This window comes from Schistocerca serialis, chromosome 9, assembly GCF_023864345.2.
Source record: "Schistocerca serialis cubense isolate TAMUIC-IGC-003099 chromosome 9, iqSchSeri2.2, whole genome shotgun sequence".
Classification (NCBI taxonomy): Eukaryota; Metazoa; Arthropoda; class Insecta; order Orthoptera; family Acrididae; genus Schistocerca; species Schistocerca serialis.
Window position 1 is genome coordinate 375,734,797 of NC_064646.1, and position 20,416 is coordinate 375,755,212.

At 39.2% G+C, this 20,416-nt stretch overlaps 3 protein-coding genes across 6 annotated transcripts in view; 1 reads left to right on the plus strand and 2 right to left on the minus strand.

Moving 5' to 3' along the window:
- Window positions 1-9,260, minus strand: part of LOC126418637 (zinc finger protein 665-like) — a 75,302-nt gene extending 66,042 nt beyond the window's left edge. The window contains exon 1 of the mRNA XM_050085489.1: window positions 8,182-9,260. Within this exon, the coding sequence (XP_049941446.1) occupies window positions 8,182-9,210 (1,029 nt within the window). The 5' untranslated portion in view covers window positions 9,211-9,260. The remainder of the gene's footprint in view (window positions 1-8,181) is intronic.
- LOC126419620 (uncharacterized) lies at window positions 9,221-11,726 on the minus strand. Its single transcript, XM_050086807.1, has 2 exons — window positions 9,295-11,726; window positions 9,221-9,229 (listed from the first exon to the last, which is right to left on the minus strand). The coding sequence occupies exons 1-2, from the start codon at window positions 11,449-11,451 to the stop codon at window positions 9,221-9,223; spliced, it is 2,166 nt and encodes a 721-aa protein (XP_049942764.1). The 5' UTR covers window positions 11,452-11,726.
- A 1,976-nt stretch (window positions 11,727-13,702) lies between these two features.
- Window positions 13,703-20,416, plus strand: part of LOC126418709 (vacuole membrane protein 1) — a 91,793-nt gene continuing 85,079 nt past the window's right edge. The window contains exons 1-2 of one of the 4 annotated variants that reach the window (XM_050085609.1): window positions 13,853-14,170; window positions 14,330-14,611. In XM_050085609.1, the coding sequence (XP_049941566.1) occupies window positions 14,396-14,611 (216 nt within the window). In that variant the 5' untranslated portion in view covers window positions 13,853-14,170; window positions 14,330-14,395. Of the gene's footprint in view, window positions 13,830-13,852; window positions 14,171-14,329; window positions 14,612-15,035; window positions 15,145-20,416 lie in introns of those variants that run through there. The other 3 variants (XM_050085612.1, XM_050085611.1, XM_050085610.1) reach the window with 3 other exon arrangements.

Sequence of the window (20,416 nt, forward strand, 5' to 3'; positions counted from 1 at the left end):
ATTGGGAAAATGTTGAGCAAATACGGTGTGGATACTATGTTCAGACCAACCAGGAAGATAAAAGAATGTTTAAGATCTGCGAAAGATATATGACATCCTTTGCTACAATGGGCGTATATAAAATTTCTTGTAGTTGTGGACTGGTAGAAGAGGGGGAAAAAAAGTGTGTTGACACCTATGTCACTGAAAGCAAGACGAATTGCTGCCTACGGCAAAGGATAAATCAGCCATAGTGGAACAACTTTACCAAGAAAGTGATCATGAAATAAAATTCACTGAGATGAGTGTCATATTGACAACATCGCGTGCATGTAGAGGGGCACAATTGACATTTATAAACACCATAATAATTTTATAATTTAAAAGAGGAAGGCGTTAAATTAGACAAAATTTGGACATCAACGCTGCTACATAAGAACGACGATCAATTACTTTCAATCGAGAATGTTGGCATTACCAGTGATACCCAATGTCACCTGATAGACAGTTGCGTCCACTACATTGTGTATATAATTGGCAATCCTTTGAGTTCTGGTTTCAGTTCGCCATTTTACCTCTGAAGATATCTCCGTTAGTGGAAATTTTATACATCAACCATAGCCTAATAGCCTGGAAGTTTTATGTGATGTCAGTACCGGCCCTGAAATCTTACATTGTATGATCAATACTAAAACTATTAAGGGGGAAACCAATGACAATGATAAACTATTTTAAATAATAATAATAATAATAATAATAATAATAATAATAATAGTAACTTAATTATTATATTATTATTATTTTTTGTAGAACAATTTCGAATTTAATCAACTAGCTATGTTAAGACAGATCATAAGCACAATTCTAATACAGCAAGTGTTAGAGGGCTTTTAAGTTCACTCTACTTTTGAAGATTTGGTAGAAAGATCTCTCCTATCCAGCCACCATCCCTTACCACAGTCCAGTCTCTCTCTCTCTCTCTCTCTCTCTCTCTCTCTCGGGGAGTTGTAGGAGCCCCTTGGCATGTCAAGAGTCACAACACAAAGGAAGCAGCTACTCACATAGCAGAGTATTTGTCGAGTCTGACTGTGAAGTTATAAGGACAAATGAATAAGGCCTACGTGAACTCTAAGTTAATTACCCAACTTTTTACCAGACAACCGATCCTGCTGTGACAGTTTTAGAATCATTCAAAGAAACTCTATGCGCAGTAGCATACAAATACCATAAACATGCAATACAGGGTGTGCCAATTAAACCTTCCTGATTTCAGAGACCTAGAGGGGTTGGGGGAGAGGGGGGGGGGGGGGGGGGGGGGGAAGACACAGTAGATATGACAATGAAAATTGCACCACATTGGAGCATCTCAAAGGATTTATACATTTTTCATCAATACACCTCTACTACGTGTGAACCATTTGTAGCATGAAGAATATTGAGTCTATATTCAATTTCTTGCCAAGTTCTCTGTAAGATTTCCTCTGTTATTGTTGCGATCACACTAGTGATATGATGTCGCAACATAGGAATATCGTCCCCTTCGATTGGATACACATGGTCTTTCACAAATGCCCACATGAAGAAATCAAGCAGCGTAATGTAAGGTGAACATGGTGGCCAGGCAATGGGTCCTCCGTGTCCGATCGAACGACTGGGAAATTTCCTATCCAGGAACTTGCGAACAGCTGTTGACCAATGCGGCGGAGCTCCATCTTGTTGAAAAATGATCTTGGGTTACAAGTCTTGTATCTAGGGGTAGACAAACTGCTCCAACATGTCCAGATACACTTACCCATTCACTGTTTGTTCCGCAAAGAAGAACGGTCCAACAATCCTGTGGTGCATTAGCCCGCACCAGATGTTTAGTTAAGGGCTATCGTGAACATGTTCAATGACAATGTGTGGATTTTGTTAACCCCAAGTCCGAACATTATGCCTATTAACCCTTCCTGACAGATGAAAGGTTGCCTCATCTGAGAATAAACATCTTTCCAGGAAGCTGACATCCATATCAATACGCTGCAGCATATCTGCAGCAAACTGTTGTCGAGGTGGTTTGTAGTTCAGCGTCAGATGTTGCAGAATTTGCACTTTGTAAGCACACATATGAAGATGCTGGTGAAGTACACAATGCAATATTGATCGAGGTACATCAAGTTGCCTAGGTGCTTGACGAATTGACTTACGTGGACTTCTGTGAAATGTTTGTCCGATATCCTCCACTGCCTCTTCTGAAACTCCATAACGTGCACCACCAGAATGTTTCAGAACACTTCCTGTTGCCAGAAACGTCCTATACAATTCCTTAATTGTTTTCAGATCAGGTGGATCACATTCATACACACGACGGTGATTTCTTTGCACAATAATCGGCGATTTTGTTTCTGTAGACCATACTACTGATTGTGAGCACTGCTGTGGAGTTGCCATTTTCACTTCATGCGAGCATGCTGCACTCCAGCGATGATACTTCTGACATGGGAATATAAAGTCTTTGAGGTGCTCTACAATGTGGTGCATTTTTCACTGTCGTATCTACTGTGGTTTTTTCCCTCCTGGGTCCTTGAAATCAGGGAGGTTTGAGAGGAACACCCCGTATTAGTTGGAGGTGACTAACATACTGAGTATGGACTGGGACACCTATGGATACACTGCAGGTGGTATGGACAGACAGTCTTGAAAGTACTTTTGAACACTTTTCCGGAAAACTGTCTGGAGATGCGAGACTGAGCTTATGTACCATGTTAGTATAGAGACAATTAGCAACCATGCTATCACAGTGACAATGGTTACCAAAGTTAATAATAAATCCATCATGAAGGGTAGGAGAGTATTTTTGCTAAAAGTGGTTGTTAGCACCCACTAAGACAATGAATGGACATCATCAAGTCCACACAACAGACAAAGAGAAATTACGGGCAAAGTTTAAATGGACTGTAAATCACACCCTGGAGAAGTATGTGCTGAGTAAGTCATCAAGGAAGGAAAAGGCACATCATGATTTAACAGCAAAATTTGGAAATTTTTGAGGAAGCGGAGATTGTTGCACTCTCGGACCAAAAAAACAAAGTGCAGATGACGACAAGCAAATGTTAGCAGAATTTCATGCATCTACAAAAAGATCAATCAGGGAAGCATGCAACAACAACCACCATCATACCTTAGCAAAAAATTTTGCTGAGAACACAAGAAAATTCTGGTCCTATGCAAAATCACTAAGCAGGTCGAAGTCTTCCATTCAGTCACTGGTGCTGCATTAGAAACAGCAAAAAGAATCTGAAGTTTTAAATCTTGCAATTAAAAACTCATTCACACAGGAGGAATGTACACAAACATACCGTCATTTGACCATTGTTCAGATTCCTGTATAGAGGAAATAGCAATAGGCATCCCTGATGCAGGGAAACAACTGAAAGATTTTAAAAGAAATACATGACCAGGCCCAGATGGAGTCCTAATTCAGTTTTACAGAAGAGTACTCTGCTGCATTAATCCCTTACTTATCTTGCATTTCTTGTGAATCTCTCCACAGTGTAAAGTCCCATGCAACCAGAAAAAAGCTCAGGTGGCTTTTGCAAACAAGAAGGGTGAAAGAATGAACCCACCAAATTACAGACCAATATCATTAACATTGGTTTGCTGCCGAATTCTTGAACATATACCGAGTTCAAATACAATAAATATTCTTGCGATAGAAGAGCTTCTTTCCACAAATCGGAGCAGATTTAGAAAGCATCAAAATGATGACAAAACTGAAATAGCAGTTAGTGACCGTGTAAACTACCTTTCACACAAAAAAATCTAAGACTGTTTTCCTAATATCAAGATCGACCTAAGAACACACCTGTTACTTATGGCCACAATCAGCAATGGAGGAAAGTCATTTTCAACAATGAAGTTGCTTTCAAGCTTCTATATTTCAATGCAGGCTTGGCATTTTGGCCTTGCTCAGTACTGAAGGAGGTATTTTAAGACAGCTAATTAATTAGTGAAAATAAAAGTGCCTTCACTAGTATGAACTGTAGATGCAAACCAATTAAACAATATGATAATGCCAAACTTTAATTTTAATGCTGTTTATCTGAAGTACAATTTGCTTTGTTGTTAGGTTTCTTTTATAGCCTTGCATTTGTTTAACAAACATGTTTGCAAGTGGTTACAACATGTTTTTTAAATTGAAACATTGATTTTCCATGGGCATGAATTATATTTTTTGATCTTTTTCAAATATAGTTTGATGCACTGGGGATCATACAGCCAACCATCTGCACATCAAAAGTTTCTTCAAACCTTTAGCCTACCTGTGTTTCGACAGATATAGACCAGTCATCCTCAGAAGGTGTAACAAAATTAAAATAGGATATGTTTCAACCAATACATGGAAGTCATATGTATAGAAAACAGAAACCCCAAAAATTACATACGTTTGAAATATAAAATAGAGTTACGTGTCACATATTGTGTGATCCATAGAAATGCGATGGCATAGCCATATGGCTTAGTCAACAGAAAAAATTATCTATCTACGGTACACGTGCATCATCCACACACAGACAGACAACTAACAGGACAGAAGCGGGTGGCCAGTAGAAAATTTACGCTAAGATGGTGTGGTACCAGAGAGTAAATGTAAGATGAGGTTCTGGAAATGAAGGCCAAAAACAATTTCATAAAATGCTTTATGAACATGATTAGTCAATATTACAGGAAGTTTTCTGTTTAATTTCTTTGATATTCTATCATTTAGTCAATGGAGAAAAATCAGCAGTCAATCACGAAATCCATCACTTTTTATTACAGCAGATCCAGATTTCTATTATTACATGGTCATCTTCAGTGCATAAACCAACAGGTGACATTAGTCCAAAGTATCACATAATAAACAATACTGGTTGCTATAAAGCATGCAATAGTCTAACGTTGACTCCTGTATGCTCTACAGCAACCAAATATTGTTCATTACATGATACTTTAGGCTAGTGTCACCAGCTGTTTTATCCACTGAAGATAACTACATAATGGTGGAAATCTAGATATGCTGCAATAAAATGATGGATTTCATGACTGATTGCTGTTCTTTTCTCCACTATCTTTATTCAATGATCGCTGTGAACCAAGGGATCATATGTATTCCAATCTGATTCTAACATTTTACAACAATGAGATGTGTGCAACATATCTGACTACAACTGCTTAGCATGATTACAGGAGAAGAAAGAAGCACACTGCAATCATATTGCCATATCAGTAAACACATGATTCATAAATGTGAAAGTCCTGAGGCTCCACGAGCTGTTCATGTTCATGTTCACTTCAAGATGAGAAAAGATGGTGCAGTATCTTAGCAAAATGATTCAGTGTGATCTCTGAATAGCCCTGTACTTAGACATTCTGATCAAAGATGTTATGGAAAGAACTGTATTTTAACTTTGCTGAAAGATACACATTCGTTTAGGAATTGTCCTAGAGGATACATGTCCTTCCTCCTGTTTTCTTCCTCTCTTTTTTTCAATAATAGTTGCATAGTGTTTGTTCTCTGATGCTTCTTGCTGGGCCCAAAGACAACCAGATTTAAGACAGAAGAGTTCACTCATAAACAGCCAAATAGCAAAAATACAGTTTCAAGATTGCCAAGCAGATTTAAGTCTTTCTGATTGATATACTGTTATTACTCTGAGTGCACACACCATCTGCCTGAGACTTCCTGACAGACAGGCAATGTGCCACACCAGGACAAACTGGACCCTTGTCTTTTATGGGCAGTGCTTTACCCAAACAACTTCAGGCCATCTAGTATGTTTCGCTGAGGTGAAGATTCACGTTTAGGGCTTAGGAGATTTCATAAGAGGACACACATTCCTGCATGGATCAGATTCATTGTAGACCACCAGTCTGTTCAGAGGCAGCAGAATTTTCCTAATCTGATCTGGTGGGGTTAAAGCTCTAGATCACGGGCACTGTCTTTGCTTGCATGTTTTGTGAAGCTATGTTGGCAGTGAAGTATAGTGTGCCAATGGCTGGCCGTAAATACTAGTGGGCGGACGATATTATTAGCAACGCATTGCGATAATCAAATAATATCATGATTATAGCTCTTCGGGGGAGGGGGGGTGGGGGTGGCGAGGAGGGAAGACAAAAATATTCTGCCTGAACCCATATTCACAAACTAATTTGCGATGTAAATGAAAAATGATTCATTCCATGCCAGAGCAATTTATTGTGCAAATAGTCCATGGAAGATAAGACTAACTACTTCTGAATTAAAAAATAAACAGCCGTCACAATTTGAAAAGTTTACGAGATAATCAGCATCACAATCACTTTATGGCACATGACCACAATGAAGAAACAAATGAATGTGAGACATAAGTAACCTCTGCTCACCAGGTATCTTCCAAACCACTATATTACCCAACAGAAAGTACGTAATGGAATAAGAACAGTACTATGAGGATAGCCTGCTAATCACTATGCAGAGGAGATGACGAGTCACAGACAGCACGAAGAAGAGAGTGTGTGTGTGTGTGTGTGTGTGTGTGTGTGTGTGTGTGTGTGTGTGTGTGTGGAGGGGGGGGGGGCAGAGAGGGGGGTGCGTGCGTGCGTGCGTGCGTGCGCGCACACACACACACACACACACACACACACACAAACACACGATCACTGTTTCTAGCAGCTGTGACTAGAATGCAGACTGTGAACTGTGCCAGCATCTGATGTGTCCAGCAATCTGGGGCAGGTGTTGGGGATACAGAGGCAACATGGGGTGGTGAAAGGGAGAGATAGCAGAACAGGGGTTGGGGAAGGTATAGTGCTGCCTATGGGGGCATGCAGGGACATGGTGCACGGTGGAGGAGGTAGGTGCAGGTGGGAGGTTTGTGAGGAGCAGGAAAGTAGAAACGCGTAAAGAAGACTGTTGTCTGCACTGGCAGAATAGAACGCCATGTGGGGCTGGAGTGGGAGCAGGAAAGGGCATAGGTAGGTGGAGGACAGGGACTAGTGCAGGTTAAAAGCCTGAAGAGGTTATAGGAATGTAGGATATATTGCAGGGAGAGTTCCCACCTGCGTAATTTAGAAAAGCTGGTGCTGGTAGGAAAAATCAAGATGACGCAGGCTGTGTAGCAGTCAATGAAGTGAAGCACACTGTGTTGGGGTGCTTGTTCAGCAACTGGATATTCCAACTATCTCTGAGCCCAGTTTGTCAGTGCCCATTCATGCAGTCAGACAGCTTGTTAGATATCATGCCCATGTAGAAAGCAGCACAGTAGTACCAGCTTAGCATGTAGGTAACATGACTGCTTTTACAGATAGTCCCGTTGGAGGATAACATTCTTGCAAATGTGCAACATGCATGCCACACACGTCACTCATATTTGACTGAATCTGCTCATGTTTATTGATGGTATGGTAACATGTAACGTACCAACCAAATTGTTGGTCTCACAGGAGGGGAAATTGGCTCCTCACAGTCATCGCCAGAGCAATAGTGTCATCTACCCTTCTGCAAGCTAAATTTCAAAAGTTGCAACTTATTTTAAGCTTGGTATTGGTATGATGATAATCCACATAATCAGTATAATCAAAACCATAAAAAGATGACAAGTAGACCGAAGAAGCAACTGCAAAGGACTAATAACAAAGTGAAGAAATTATAACGTGCCAAAGGTAAAAGTAAGTCTGTGCAAAAACAAAAAACAGAGTATAATAACGTATAAGAAAGAAAGGAGATGAGTGCATGCAAATGCCTGTTCTTAAGCAAGAAGCCTGCAAATCTTTGTGATAGTGAACACTGAAATGGAAAAACCTCGTGTAACTAATAGTGATATGCTACTCACAAACAACACAAAATCATATGACTGATCGGGTCAACAGAAATATTCGATATTAGTGGTCAGCTTTGACCAGTGACATCACCTTTTCGTGTGCATTTTCACAATTTGATTGTTAGCTGGGAAAGTTAATGAATGTGAAAGCAAAACACCTGGCTGTGGTGACAGACTGATCTGTAACTTATGCTTTTTGAAAAAAAGTCACCACCAAAATCTTATTATAGTTGCCAAACTGCTTATGACATTAGTCACATACTTCTCACACCATTGGTCACAGCCAATGACTAGTATTGAACATTCCTCTTCATCCAATGCATCCCACAATGACAAGCAACTCAATTTTGGTTCTATTAAATAATTGCAGGAAGACACTTACCTTACTGGCATACACCCGCTGACAGATACAGCACTTGTAGAAGTTCTCAATTTGGTCTTCATGCTTCAGAACGTGATGGTCATTTCTCTCTTCTACACTCCAGAATCCAATGTTGCAATGTCGACACTGATATCTGAGCTCTTGGGGTGGTGATTCACGTGCGCTTTCTTTAGAGTGGGCAGAGAAAATATGCTGGCGCAGAGCGGCTTTCACACATGATCGAATAGCACAAAATGGACATCCGTATTCGGCTGTACTTTCTGAACTGGAACTAGCAGGTGGTCCTTCATGCAATCTTGTCATATGGTGGTCTAAAGCAGTCTGGGAGCCAAATGATTCACCACACTGATTCACATCACATGTGAACTGACGAACACCATAGGTAGACACTGCAAATCCATGCGAAACATTCATGTGGCGTGCAAGTTCGGGTGCACCATCTTCTGTGACGAACTGTCCTTGACAGATTTCACACATTATTTCTGCTGGTGGTGAATGGGTTTTGTTTTCCTGGTCTCCTTGATCTGCCTTTTCTACTTTCACCTGCACATCACTGCTTTCATCAGTCCCAGCTGCTGTGGCCAGAGTATTTTCCGGTTCTGTTTCTCTCTCTTGTGCATCAAGTTGTTCTCTTTTCACGGAGATGTTTAGTGAACACTCTGCATCATCACATTCATCATCACTTGTGTCTGTAAACACACATTCAACATCATGTGGATCAAATTCTGCTTCGGCAATATCACTGCCTACACCACTACTGCCACCTCCCGGTTTGAGCTCCTCTGTTGCTGTGCTTTCATCCTCTTCTGTGTATTCATTATCAATTGCATCTGCCTCAGATATTCCAAACTCTTCATCTGATGACTGCAGATCACTAGACGAGTCATCAATTACGTCATCATTTACTCTGGTTGAACCACTTCTTTCATCATCTCTTTCTTCTACCACGTTTAACTTAGCTTTAAGTTGTTTACTACTCCTGCAAGACTCCCGTTTCTCTTTGATACACACTCTAGGAAATGAATCCATTGATGTTGAATTACTTTCTCTTACATTTGATATGTCATCATTGAACACATCATCAGTTCCTCTGATTTGTGAAGTATCAGTTACAGATGAAGACAGGTCTGGTGTAGATTTGGTTTTTTCTTTGTCATCTCTTGATGAAGCCTCTAATGTTTCTCTCTCGTCTATGGCAGGCAATTTGTTGGAATTAGTCTGAAATTCATCGTCAATTACTGAAGTATCCTTTTCACTAAGTTGTTCTCCTTTGTCATCTGTATGTTGAAATGAATTACTGCTGAATGTTGAGTGGTTCTCAAGAAGCTCCAGTGCAGCAGAAACACTAATCTTATGATACTGAAAGTGTTTAAAAAGGAGATTAATATCTTTCATGATAGTTGTTAAATCCAAATCACAAAGAGTGCAATACACAAATAAACTCATTTTAGAAGACCTGCACTGGAAGATCCCATTCCCAACACCATTTCCCTGCAAAGCAGGGCAATCAGGTAAGCAATTATGTTCCCTTTTCAGATGCTCCGCAAAAAGCTTTTTATCAGCAGCCACCAGAGCTTTGCAGTATGTGCAGACAAAAATATTGTGTTCGTGCCAATAATGTGTTGACAATTCCACATCCTGAGAGAAACTGGCTGAATCTGGAGAGCACCCGATGCGGCATGGTAACTTTCCATGCTCTCCAAGCATATGAGCATTTCGCACTATCACATTTGGAAACGCCTGTTCACAGACACGACACACACTCAGTCCACGGCAGAAAAGTTCATGAGCAGACTTTGGCACAAGCTGTGTAAATGAATTTCCACACACAATACAGCACAGTTGACTACTTCGGTTTTCATCAATAGTTAATGAATTCCCTGAGATAACAGAAGACTCTGGCACTACAGACAATGGAGTTTCATCTGCAGAATGCTGAAAACTAGTGGAAGTAGGTGGCGTACCTTGCACAGAAATAGAAACTCCTTCTCCTGTCAAAAGTTGCATTAAACATGGTAGCGACACACGATGATATGAAAAGAAATGTCCAAATGTCTCACTTCTCTTACGTTCTTTGCCGCAGAGGTTACAAGTAAAGTTCCAAACAGAACCACCACTGCCTATTTCTGTTCCCCAATTTTGAAAAATTCGTATTCTTGCTTCACTTTCCAACATGTCTTCATTTGATATAAAGTGTTTCTTTCTGGCATGTGTGCTGTAATAGGATTTTGGGCGCACCAGAACTCCACAATACAGACAACTTTGTACATCATGAGAACTCAGATAGTGTTCTGACAAAGATTCAGAACTTGGAAGCTGAGATTCGCACATATCACATTGTAAGGGTAAGTGTGTCCTCACAATATGCACATCCCGCATCTCAACTACATCAAACAATTCTGAGCAAAAGCGACAATAATGCATGTTATGATTCATAACTAAATGCATAATGAACTTTTCCTTTGCAAAAAACCACTGCCGGCATATTTCACATACAAATGGGTGTTTGTTAGCACTGCTATTGTTACCAGAAACTGAATCGTCTTTGTTTGCTTGCACTGGTTGGTTTTCTCTGGGCACTTGCACCATTGGCCGGATCTGTGATGTTACTACATTTGAGGTGGCACCAGCCAAAGATACTGGATTTGCAGCAGTTCTGGTTGAGGTACTGTTCCCAAGTTGAGGAAAAGCTGGAATGTTATGTGACCAGGTCTTGCTGTGATCTAATGGAGGAGCAATATCACGTATATGGTCTGATGCCAGTGAATGACCAATGGCAGGTGTGGTGGCTGGCTGGTGCAATGTATGTTGTCCAAGTTGTTGTTGATGCTTCTGTTCATGGTGGTGGTGGTGTTGCTGCTGCCGTTGAAGATGTTGCTGCTGCAGCAGAAGGGCCAGCTGTGGCAACTGAATGCCCATGGCTAGAAATGGGTTCAGTACATATTGGCCAAGGCCACTTCCTGAAGAAACAGATGATCCCTGACTCATGAGGAGATCAGCACTGGCTACTTCTGGTACTGGAAGCCTCATGCCAATATTACTGCTGCCAGCACTACTGCCTGTCAACTGTTCAGCTTGCAAGTCCTTCTCTCTCCCCCTGTACCCTTCATCTTCCAACTCCTCAATGTTTGTCCCTCCATACCTGTCAAGTTTCCTAGCTCTATCACTTCCTGTAACAGTTCTGGAGAGTATTTTACTTTTCTTTGGGTGAAATAAGGGGAAACTAGTTCTCTCCAGGCACCCGTCTCTCCCCTCATGGTCATCACTCATTCTTGGCAACAACTAGTTACAAAAAGCATAACCAGTTGTGACTTAAAAAGTATAGTTTCCTTTGTACGTTCATCAGATGGTTCTATTAGGCTGTATTTACAACAAACAAACTGAACCAATTATCTACATTTATTCTTTTGGAGTGGTTTGTTTAAAATGAAATATCCTTTCTTGGATCAGGTATAGATACTGCTTTTAAATAATAGTAATGTATATAACAAGGCAATTATGACTTGTGTAAAATGGGTTTTCTTTACTGAGGATGAATGACTGAAAGAAACCTATTTAAAGAAGTGATGCACCCAGTATGTTAGTCTTCTTTGGTATTCAATAGAATTGTAAAAGGAATTAGTTATCTAGTATAACAACATTGTAAAAAATTACTTTGTCCAACAGAACAAAGAGTGAATCTGTCAACAATAACTATGGAAAATATGCTTTGTGTGTGTGTATATATATAAAAGAGAGATATAGTTTGTAGTATATCTGTTTAAAAAATTATCCCTGTTTAACTATTGTAACATAAAACTATAAACATCTGCATGTAAGACAAAAAAGGATTATATAATAAGGCATAATATGTTTGTGTTACTTGTACTGGCTTTATCTGTTCCTGAATTCAGATTCCTCTTGATAATGTGGACTAGTAAGGTCCTTTGACTATGAAAAAAATATTTTATTGGCTTGTCCCTGAGAACTAGTTGTATACATTATGGTTAAATTGTTCTCTTTTTCAAGATTTTGGCCTCATCTTTCTTTCCCCCATTTCTTTTTGCCTATCATGAATGTAAATAAAAACTTTTCAACCCAAATAAAACGAATTTTCTTCTCATTTTGTCTTCATATGGAGGGGGCGATTTCCAGGACTGAAACAAATATGAAAAAAAAAAGATCTCTCTCAATACTGTACTGTTGTGAACTGGAAAAAGTTGATAAGCCATAACAAATACTAAGTAAATGCACATGTCATTTTTGATAATAAATTATTATTATTATTATTATTATTATTATTATTATTAATAATAATATTTCTTTCAATTTCCTTGAACAAACAATTTTAAACAAGGGGCGTTTCTCAGGCCCATGAGAGCAAGCTATGTAAATATTATACTGAAAAGTACGATGGTTTAGGTACTTAAATTACGTTCTTGGTAAAATAAAACTAACCTGGTTACAATCTGACAACATATTATACATCGAATTTAAATGTGATTAAATTATATTCAACACTTTCTAGCTATCTTTCTGTGCGTTCTCTTGCGCGAGAATACTAGTTCAAGGAAACACTATAATCAGGTACGATCAACGTTATTACCACACAAACTCACTATACATTGACATACTTCGAATGATGTGATTTAAAGCACAACAATCGCAAACTACAGCGTTTATAACCTACAATTTACCACAAGCGTCTTGTCATGTCAACAGGACAGCGATGTTACCGGATGCAGCGAGTATTCTTACATTTGCCGTAGACTTGGTAGCACAAGGACTGTTTGTCGTCATAGCCGACCACATCAAATAAGCAACAAATTTTCAAACGTTATTTGGAAGCTGGTTTTTAGATTTTCGTAAATTACGTTGTTTTTGGCGATCTAAACCATTACATAATTTTCACTTTCCACCTTGGCCTCATTCCACTGCGTCCTCTTAAATAATGTCACACTTGACGCTCTAAATACGACTGTGACGACCTGCTGAATATTTCTCTGGTATAAAATATTGAATGTTTAGTCATTCAATAATTTCTATACAATTTATTACTCATACATTGTGATTAATCTGACCACGAAATTTGAAACACGTATTAGCACATTCTTTACTCATAAGAACATGTATAATACTCAGATGTGTCATGAAAATAGTTACAGATACTACCATTTAACACAATATATGCCTTTTTCGCTGCTCTAGCAACACGGGCCTGGGTTCAACTCCAGGGCTTGGCAGCCATTATTCTGTTCTTACATTTTGAAACTATGTTTGGTATATATCACTGCATTTGTAGAAGCAATAGTTTACATACAACGAAAATAGTTCCGTGATAAACTGCATTTCAAATCGTGGTGACAACTTACCAACCAGCAAAATGTAAACATTAGTATTAACCTCCCACAACCCTACACTTTTGACCTTTGCCCCATACAACAAAAACACTAGCGCCCTCTTCAGATTTGCGATACTTCCGCTCCCCCCCCCCCCCCCCCTAGAGGAAAACTGATAATCGTGAACGTTATATACACTTAGGAGGAGCTTTCAAAATGTATTTCGCATAGGAAGCAATAAAGATATTTTATTTCCGTTTATTTAATTTATGAAAAGTTAACAGATAAAGCAGAATATTCGGACTAAACACTATAATATTCGGATAAGTGGTGCGTTTTCAAATAAAATAGCACATGTGATATTCCCTGTCAGTTTTTATGAATGTATAATTTATACATTACTTTACTTGTTAAAAATTCTGGAACGACTTCGGTTAATATTGGCAACATGTTTGGCCAATGGGTTTAGGTGTGAATTGTGTAATCACAGTTGCTTTGTACAATCAACGATTATGATGACGTCTGCTGTATATTCAATTTTGTAGTTTTGATCACCTGATGTGAGCGATGTGTGGTGTGTGATGAAGATTGTGCTTTTTCATTTTAGACTATTTTGACTATGCCGCAGCGAGAAATAATCTAAGTTGTATACGTTTAAAACACGATAAGAGGTAAATAAATATATCTCTCTCAGCGCGTTTGTATATTGTTGGGAAAATTATTTTTTACTATGCCTACACGAGTTGCTAGTAACAGTAAAATCTTTAAAACTGGTAGCATGTATATTAACATGTCTAAAATACTAACAGACCTGTATCTGGTGGTTTTAGTTGCATGTACTTCATGGTGGAGGAAGGTTAGCGTATGAGAGGAAAGTAGTAGAGTAATGCTGAGTAATGGGCACCAAGAAGAACCCATCTCAAAGCAAAACTAAAGTCTCTAACAGTAACTTCAGAAAGGGCCAAGGATATTTGTCACGTGCTCACAATGAGGCTGGTTCCTCATCTGATGACAGGACTGATCGCACGGAATTTCATAACTTGACTAAAGAACAGCTTAAAGCAGAATTGAAGAAACGTGGCTTGAAAGTGCATGGGAGTAAAGCGGACTTGGTATGCCCAACTTTTATATGTTGCTGTGTAGTTACTTGTTAGATTTGCTACGTTGTGGTTCTTTTATTTTAGAAATGCATGTGTATTATTGTTGCTACAGAGTTTTGTGAGCTAGTATTTTGTGGGAGGTAATGAAAGCCCTTAAGGTATGCAGGTTACAAGAGCAACCATTTTTTTTTTCTAAATACTGTATATAAAATAATTTATAAACTATCATTTCTCACAAATATGAAAGAAATATTCAAATGGTAACTTTTTCGCTTGTAATTGCTCAGACTTTTAGAAACAGCTAGAACTTCATAATTCTTTGTGTATTTGCCCATGGTAGTACGTTGTTTTATTTCTGAACAGGGTCTTTATCTCCATGTCTGTGACCTTTGCTATCAGTGGTACTTAATTGACTACTTGACAGGCCATGTAATATCTTTTCTTACTGAGCTGGCAAGTGTATTCTGAAATGCCTCTGAATATCAGAAATGAGTGAGTCGCCAGATATTGTGATAGATATCCCAGGACCGTCATATAATTGCTCTGTAAGCAATGAACGTAATTCATTTAATATAGATCTGTGTGTCCTATTTTCCTGCAATATTAGCTAGTCTCGTGCATAGTCTTGTCACTGTTTACATTTAATTTTAGTAACATTGTGTCTTATTTAAATTAAGTAAATGCAAATTACGACCTTAAATTGGTGCATACATAAACCACTGTAAAACAGAATAACTCGTGTCTTAATCTGAGAAATATTTACTTTCTTCTTTCTCCTGGCCTTATTCCAAGTGTGATTTGGTAGTATCAGTGATAGAGGGTTGCCAGCTGCCCTCCTGTCACCACCATGCACCCTGTCCCCCCCTTCCCCATCCCTCTCTCCCCCACGGGGAATCAGTTTGTGTGCTCCATCTCTGTGTGTCTGTTATCCCATGTGAAATAGTCTTGTCATTTTTTAAATGTTTGCAAGTCGTGTAACTCAGATAAGATATAGGTTGATGGCCCAATATTCACATAATTGGACGTAGGAAACTACCAAAAGCCACATCCAGGCTGGCCAGCATACTTCCCTGCATCATTAATCTGCCAGCCAGATTTGATCTGAGGACCGCCTTCCCGAATCCCAATCTTGGCTTGCTAACATGAGTGATTATCTGAGTGGTAAATACTTGTATGTAGTGTAAAAATTAATTTTAGTTAGCGATTTTGATATTGTCTGAATGTTTGATGATGAATGCGTATGTGTGGGGTTCTGTGAAATCCTCGCCATTTCCAGTGAAAAGTATTTACGGATAGCATTCAATAAAAAATGTAGATCAAATGTGCCGGCCGGTGTGGCCAAGCGGTTAAAGGCGCTTCAGTCTGGAACCGTGCGACCGCTACGGTCGCAGGTTCGAATCCTGCCTCGGGCATGGGTGTGTGTGATGTCCTTAGGTTAGTTAGGTTTAATTAGTTCTAAGTTCTAGGTGACTGATGACCTCAGAAGTTAAGTCACATAGTGCTCAGAGCCATTTGAACAGTTAGAACGAATGTACAGTAATTCCTTTTGTGTTAGTTATGAGGATCATTGGGAGCACTCGATTCTAACTGTCTTCTTTGACCCATGACTTAATGGTGGTGTGTGTGACGTGTTAGAACACTATGGCAGCGTATTTCTGAATTTGTTCATATCTGTTGTATTTGATGACACCCTCTGGTGATGGATGTTATACATTAAGCTAAACATGTGCATTTGATCCTTGGTTTTCACAGTGGTAACACGGATTTGTTTGAGTTTGGGTAGTCAGTGCTGTAACGTGGATTTGGAAGTGTGCTTTATTTTCAGTGAGTTGTTATGGTTTTGTGTGTGTGTGTGTCCAACCTAGATGGTTTTGTTGGAGTCTTTTTGTTGGCAAGTAACTTTTGTTTTTAATTATTCTGTTTTGCCTTTTTTATATTATTTTGGTTGTTTTTTAATTAATGTAGTGAATATGGAGGGGTTCTGGGTGTTTGTGTTGTTAGGGTTTTGGTGGTGCTTTGTGAGTTATGTAGGTATATGTTTGTGTTTTTTTGTTTTTATTATTTTTTATTTTATTTAAATAGCTATATAGGTCAAGGTAAATGTCAGATTCCACTTTTCAGAGTTGTAGGTATTAGGTTGTTGTTGTTGTTGTTTTTTTTATATATATATATATATATATATATATATATATCTCGAGGGCTTCGTTTGAGCTATATAGGTTAAGGGACATGTCAGATTATGCTTTTCGGAATTGCAGATGGTGGTTTTTTGATATTGTGGGATTGATTTGAGCTATATAGGTGGAGTGAAGTGTAAAATTCCTGTTGGTTTTGTGGCTGAAGCATTATGTTGCGAGTTGAGATTATTATTATTAATTTTTTTTTTTAATGGATGGTGCAATGTGTTATATTGGTATATAGCCAGCCGTGGTGGCTGAGCGGTTCTAGGTGCTTCAGTCTGGAACCGCGCGACCTCTACGGTCGCAGGTTCAAATCCTGCCTCGGGCATGGATGTGTGTGATGTCCTCTCCAAAGAAAACAAAATAACATCTAGACACCACTCTCCATCCAGTAACAACCTTGTCAACCCCATAAACAATACCCACAACCCTATCCCCCCCCCCCCCCCTGTACCCAGCCCCCTCAACTCCCTACCCTCACTCGGCATATACATCCTCCCCAGAGCACTCACAAAACACAATAATCCTATGGAAATCTGTTCCGCCAGCAGTAATCATCTAAATGAGATTACAGGTTGGAAGAGCAGCTCTTCCCCCTTCCTATAACAAATTTAACTGCCCCATAAACTATATACTGTTGTTAACTACTAAGTGGTCATAAAAACTCCACCCCAGACCATTATAAGATGAAAATACATCTGACAACAGTACTACCGTCTTCAATATATTTCTCAGTAAGCCCCACAATTGCCCAACTGCCCTCATAACAAGACTCTGCAAAATCCTAACTACACAGACAGAATACCCCCATCCACCCCTGCAAAATAAAGCACCTCACACCCACAAACCAACGTGAATACCATCCCTCTCATGCTTCCACTTATTGACCTGCGATTCATCAGTTTCAGCAATGATCCCTGGCCCGCCCTACTTGCCCCTGTACTTCATATACTCTGAACACCCCTCAGTATAGTAAGCAAACCAATCTAAAACAGTTCTAACACTCACACCAATTTCATGCACATGAAAATTCATAGAGGACCTATAACAAAAGTAATATGTAAGCAACACAATCTCCCTTACTCCAAACCTAGATTTCTCGAACTAGGTACCACCACATATTAAAAGCCAGATGATGTGCTAACAATGTCACATGTATAGAACCCTGGTCCAAGACACTGGAAAGCTCAACTACTTCATGTGCTGCCCATAGGCATGGTATGTAACATATTCTGGTATTAATCCAAAAAGCTGTAGAAACTTTATCGGTGACAGCATATATTTACTCATAGCAGCACATAACGAAAAACTGGTAAACTTATCAGTCATATCCATCTCTAACAAAAGCTCAATAAAAAAATATTAAATTTCATTCTGCACAACAAGCACTAAACTAATCAAACCCAACAAAAATGCCAAATACATAAACCACAGGAAAAATAATAGTGAAAGCCAAGCAAATGCTTCCAAATCCATGTTACAGCACCAACTATCCAGACTCCAATAAACCCATGTTATCACAATGATTATGAAGATTCAAATGAACCCAATTCCATATGTTAAACTCCACACGTCAACATCCATCACCAGAATGTGCCACCAAATACACCACATCATCAACAAATATGAACAAACTCAAAAATACCATGCCATACTGACGTCACATACAGCACAATTACATCATGGGTCAAAGCAGATGGGTAGAATTGGATACTTCCAATGACATTCCTGACTACTGCCTATCCATAAAAGAGTGATATACAAGACTACCAAAAAAATCTTTGTTCAGGATGGCAATTAAAGCAGTCAGTTCAAGACTTTGTTTTACTGTCAAGATGCTTTACTGATGACTGTGTTCTAAATGCTATGACATAACATTACAAGTGACTTTAACTGAACAGTAATAATATGAAAATGCAACTTTTCATGGCAATATACTTTGGCTTCAGAGTTGTTGCTGAATCAGATTTGTATTTGACCTCTCAGTGACTTCCTCTGTCACCATTATCAGGACACTTCATTAGGTTGTTAGATGGCCAACTAAGTGAAGTACATAAATGCAGTACCTAAAGATTCTACTACACTCTCCTGAAAATGATGAAGGAAGTCATTGGAGCGGGAAACCGAATACAAATCTGATGTGGTAAAAGCGCCCTGAAGAAGATACTCCTCAACAGAAAGAACTCTCTCATAGTGCAGGTGTAGAGGAAGAATTATATTCCTTGAATTAGTCAGCTGTAGAGGTAAATTTTTGTCCAGTTAAGAAACCAGTGAAGTGAAGTCATAAGCAGTGAGCATCAAGAAACTGCAGAGAGTACACAAATGCAAAACTGACTGCAGTTGGAAGTAGGAATTCCACCTTCAGAGGGAAATTAATCAAAGGATGTTAGCACAATTTTCCAGGTATTGATATCGTAAATTAATTTGACCATTGGATTGTGTGCATACTAAGCTGAAAAGGTGCAACTTCTAACAGCTGTCCAGGGGTCCTTTTCAAAGAAAACAGTTTTGCTCCATATACCATCTGTATCAGAATACATGGTGGACAGAACAAGAAAGCTAAGCTCTGTGAAAGGACTATATGGAAGACCAGATCACATAAAAAGTGCACTTATAATGTCAGCGCCTTTTCCATTACGTACTGATGATGGCCATGGTTTACATGATGAATCATGGAAGCCAGTACTTCTGAATGATTTGTAAATAAAGTTAGCTGACATTTTCTTTTTTTAGGTTAGAATGTAACTACATCACTGGAATTACCAGCATATCAGAAATAAGATGTACAACATCAGTCTGTTATAATAATGTTATTTTCTATTTTTGTGTTGAGATTGATTGGCTTCACCAACTCAAAAGCACATTGTCACACACCAACCTAACCTGGGCCTTGCGCCAAGCTATAGGTCCATCTGTCAACAAATAAATATTAACATCAGTAAGCAACCTTAATATTCATAGCAATCGGATCAGTAAAAGTTATTCTGTCACTCTCGATATCGGAAACAAATATAATAAGTTCATATCTTGTGCCAAAAGAAACCATTACATTCAACCATTCTCATTGGTACAGTACATTACTACCCTGAGGGAACTCCCCCCTCCCTCAAGGCCCTCACCATTTTGTGGTGAGCATGTACATGGTTACCACAAGTCCCAAACTTTTGCAGCATTGCTTCCTCTTTCTGTGTTGCAAACCTACACTTCTTCTATCTCTTCGCTCCTCTACTTTCCGTCAGATGGTCCTTTTGGTGCAGACCCTGCTTGGACTTGGCATACAATTTGGGTCTGAATTTCTAGTTTCACTCTCAGCACTATCTTCACCTTCCGTTAATGATTATATAGTCCACATCATTGACTTTGACCTGCCATCTTTTCCAAATTTTACAAAAATGAATGTCGTGCAGGGAAGGACGCTGACTATGGTGTATACACTGACTCTGTGCCCTACCATCTTGGCATCCTTCCTTCCTGTTGTAGTACACCCAGAATACATCGTGGTAGCCATCCCATTGTTTGGCGGTTATCAAGTACCTGCACAATGGAAGCACCTGACCACTGTTGGTGCCTGTGCTGCACACTCCCGATGTATGCCATGGAGTATGAGCTTGTCATGCCTGGGGCACAGGGACTACAG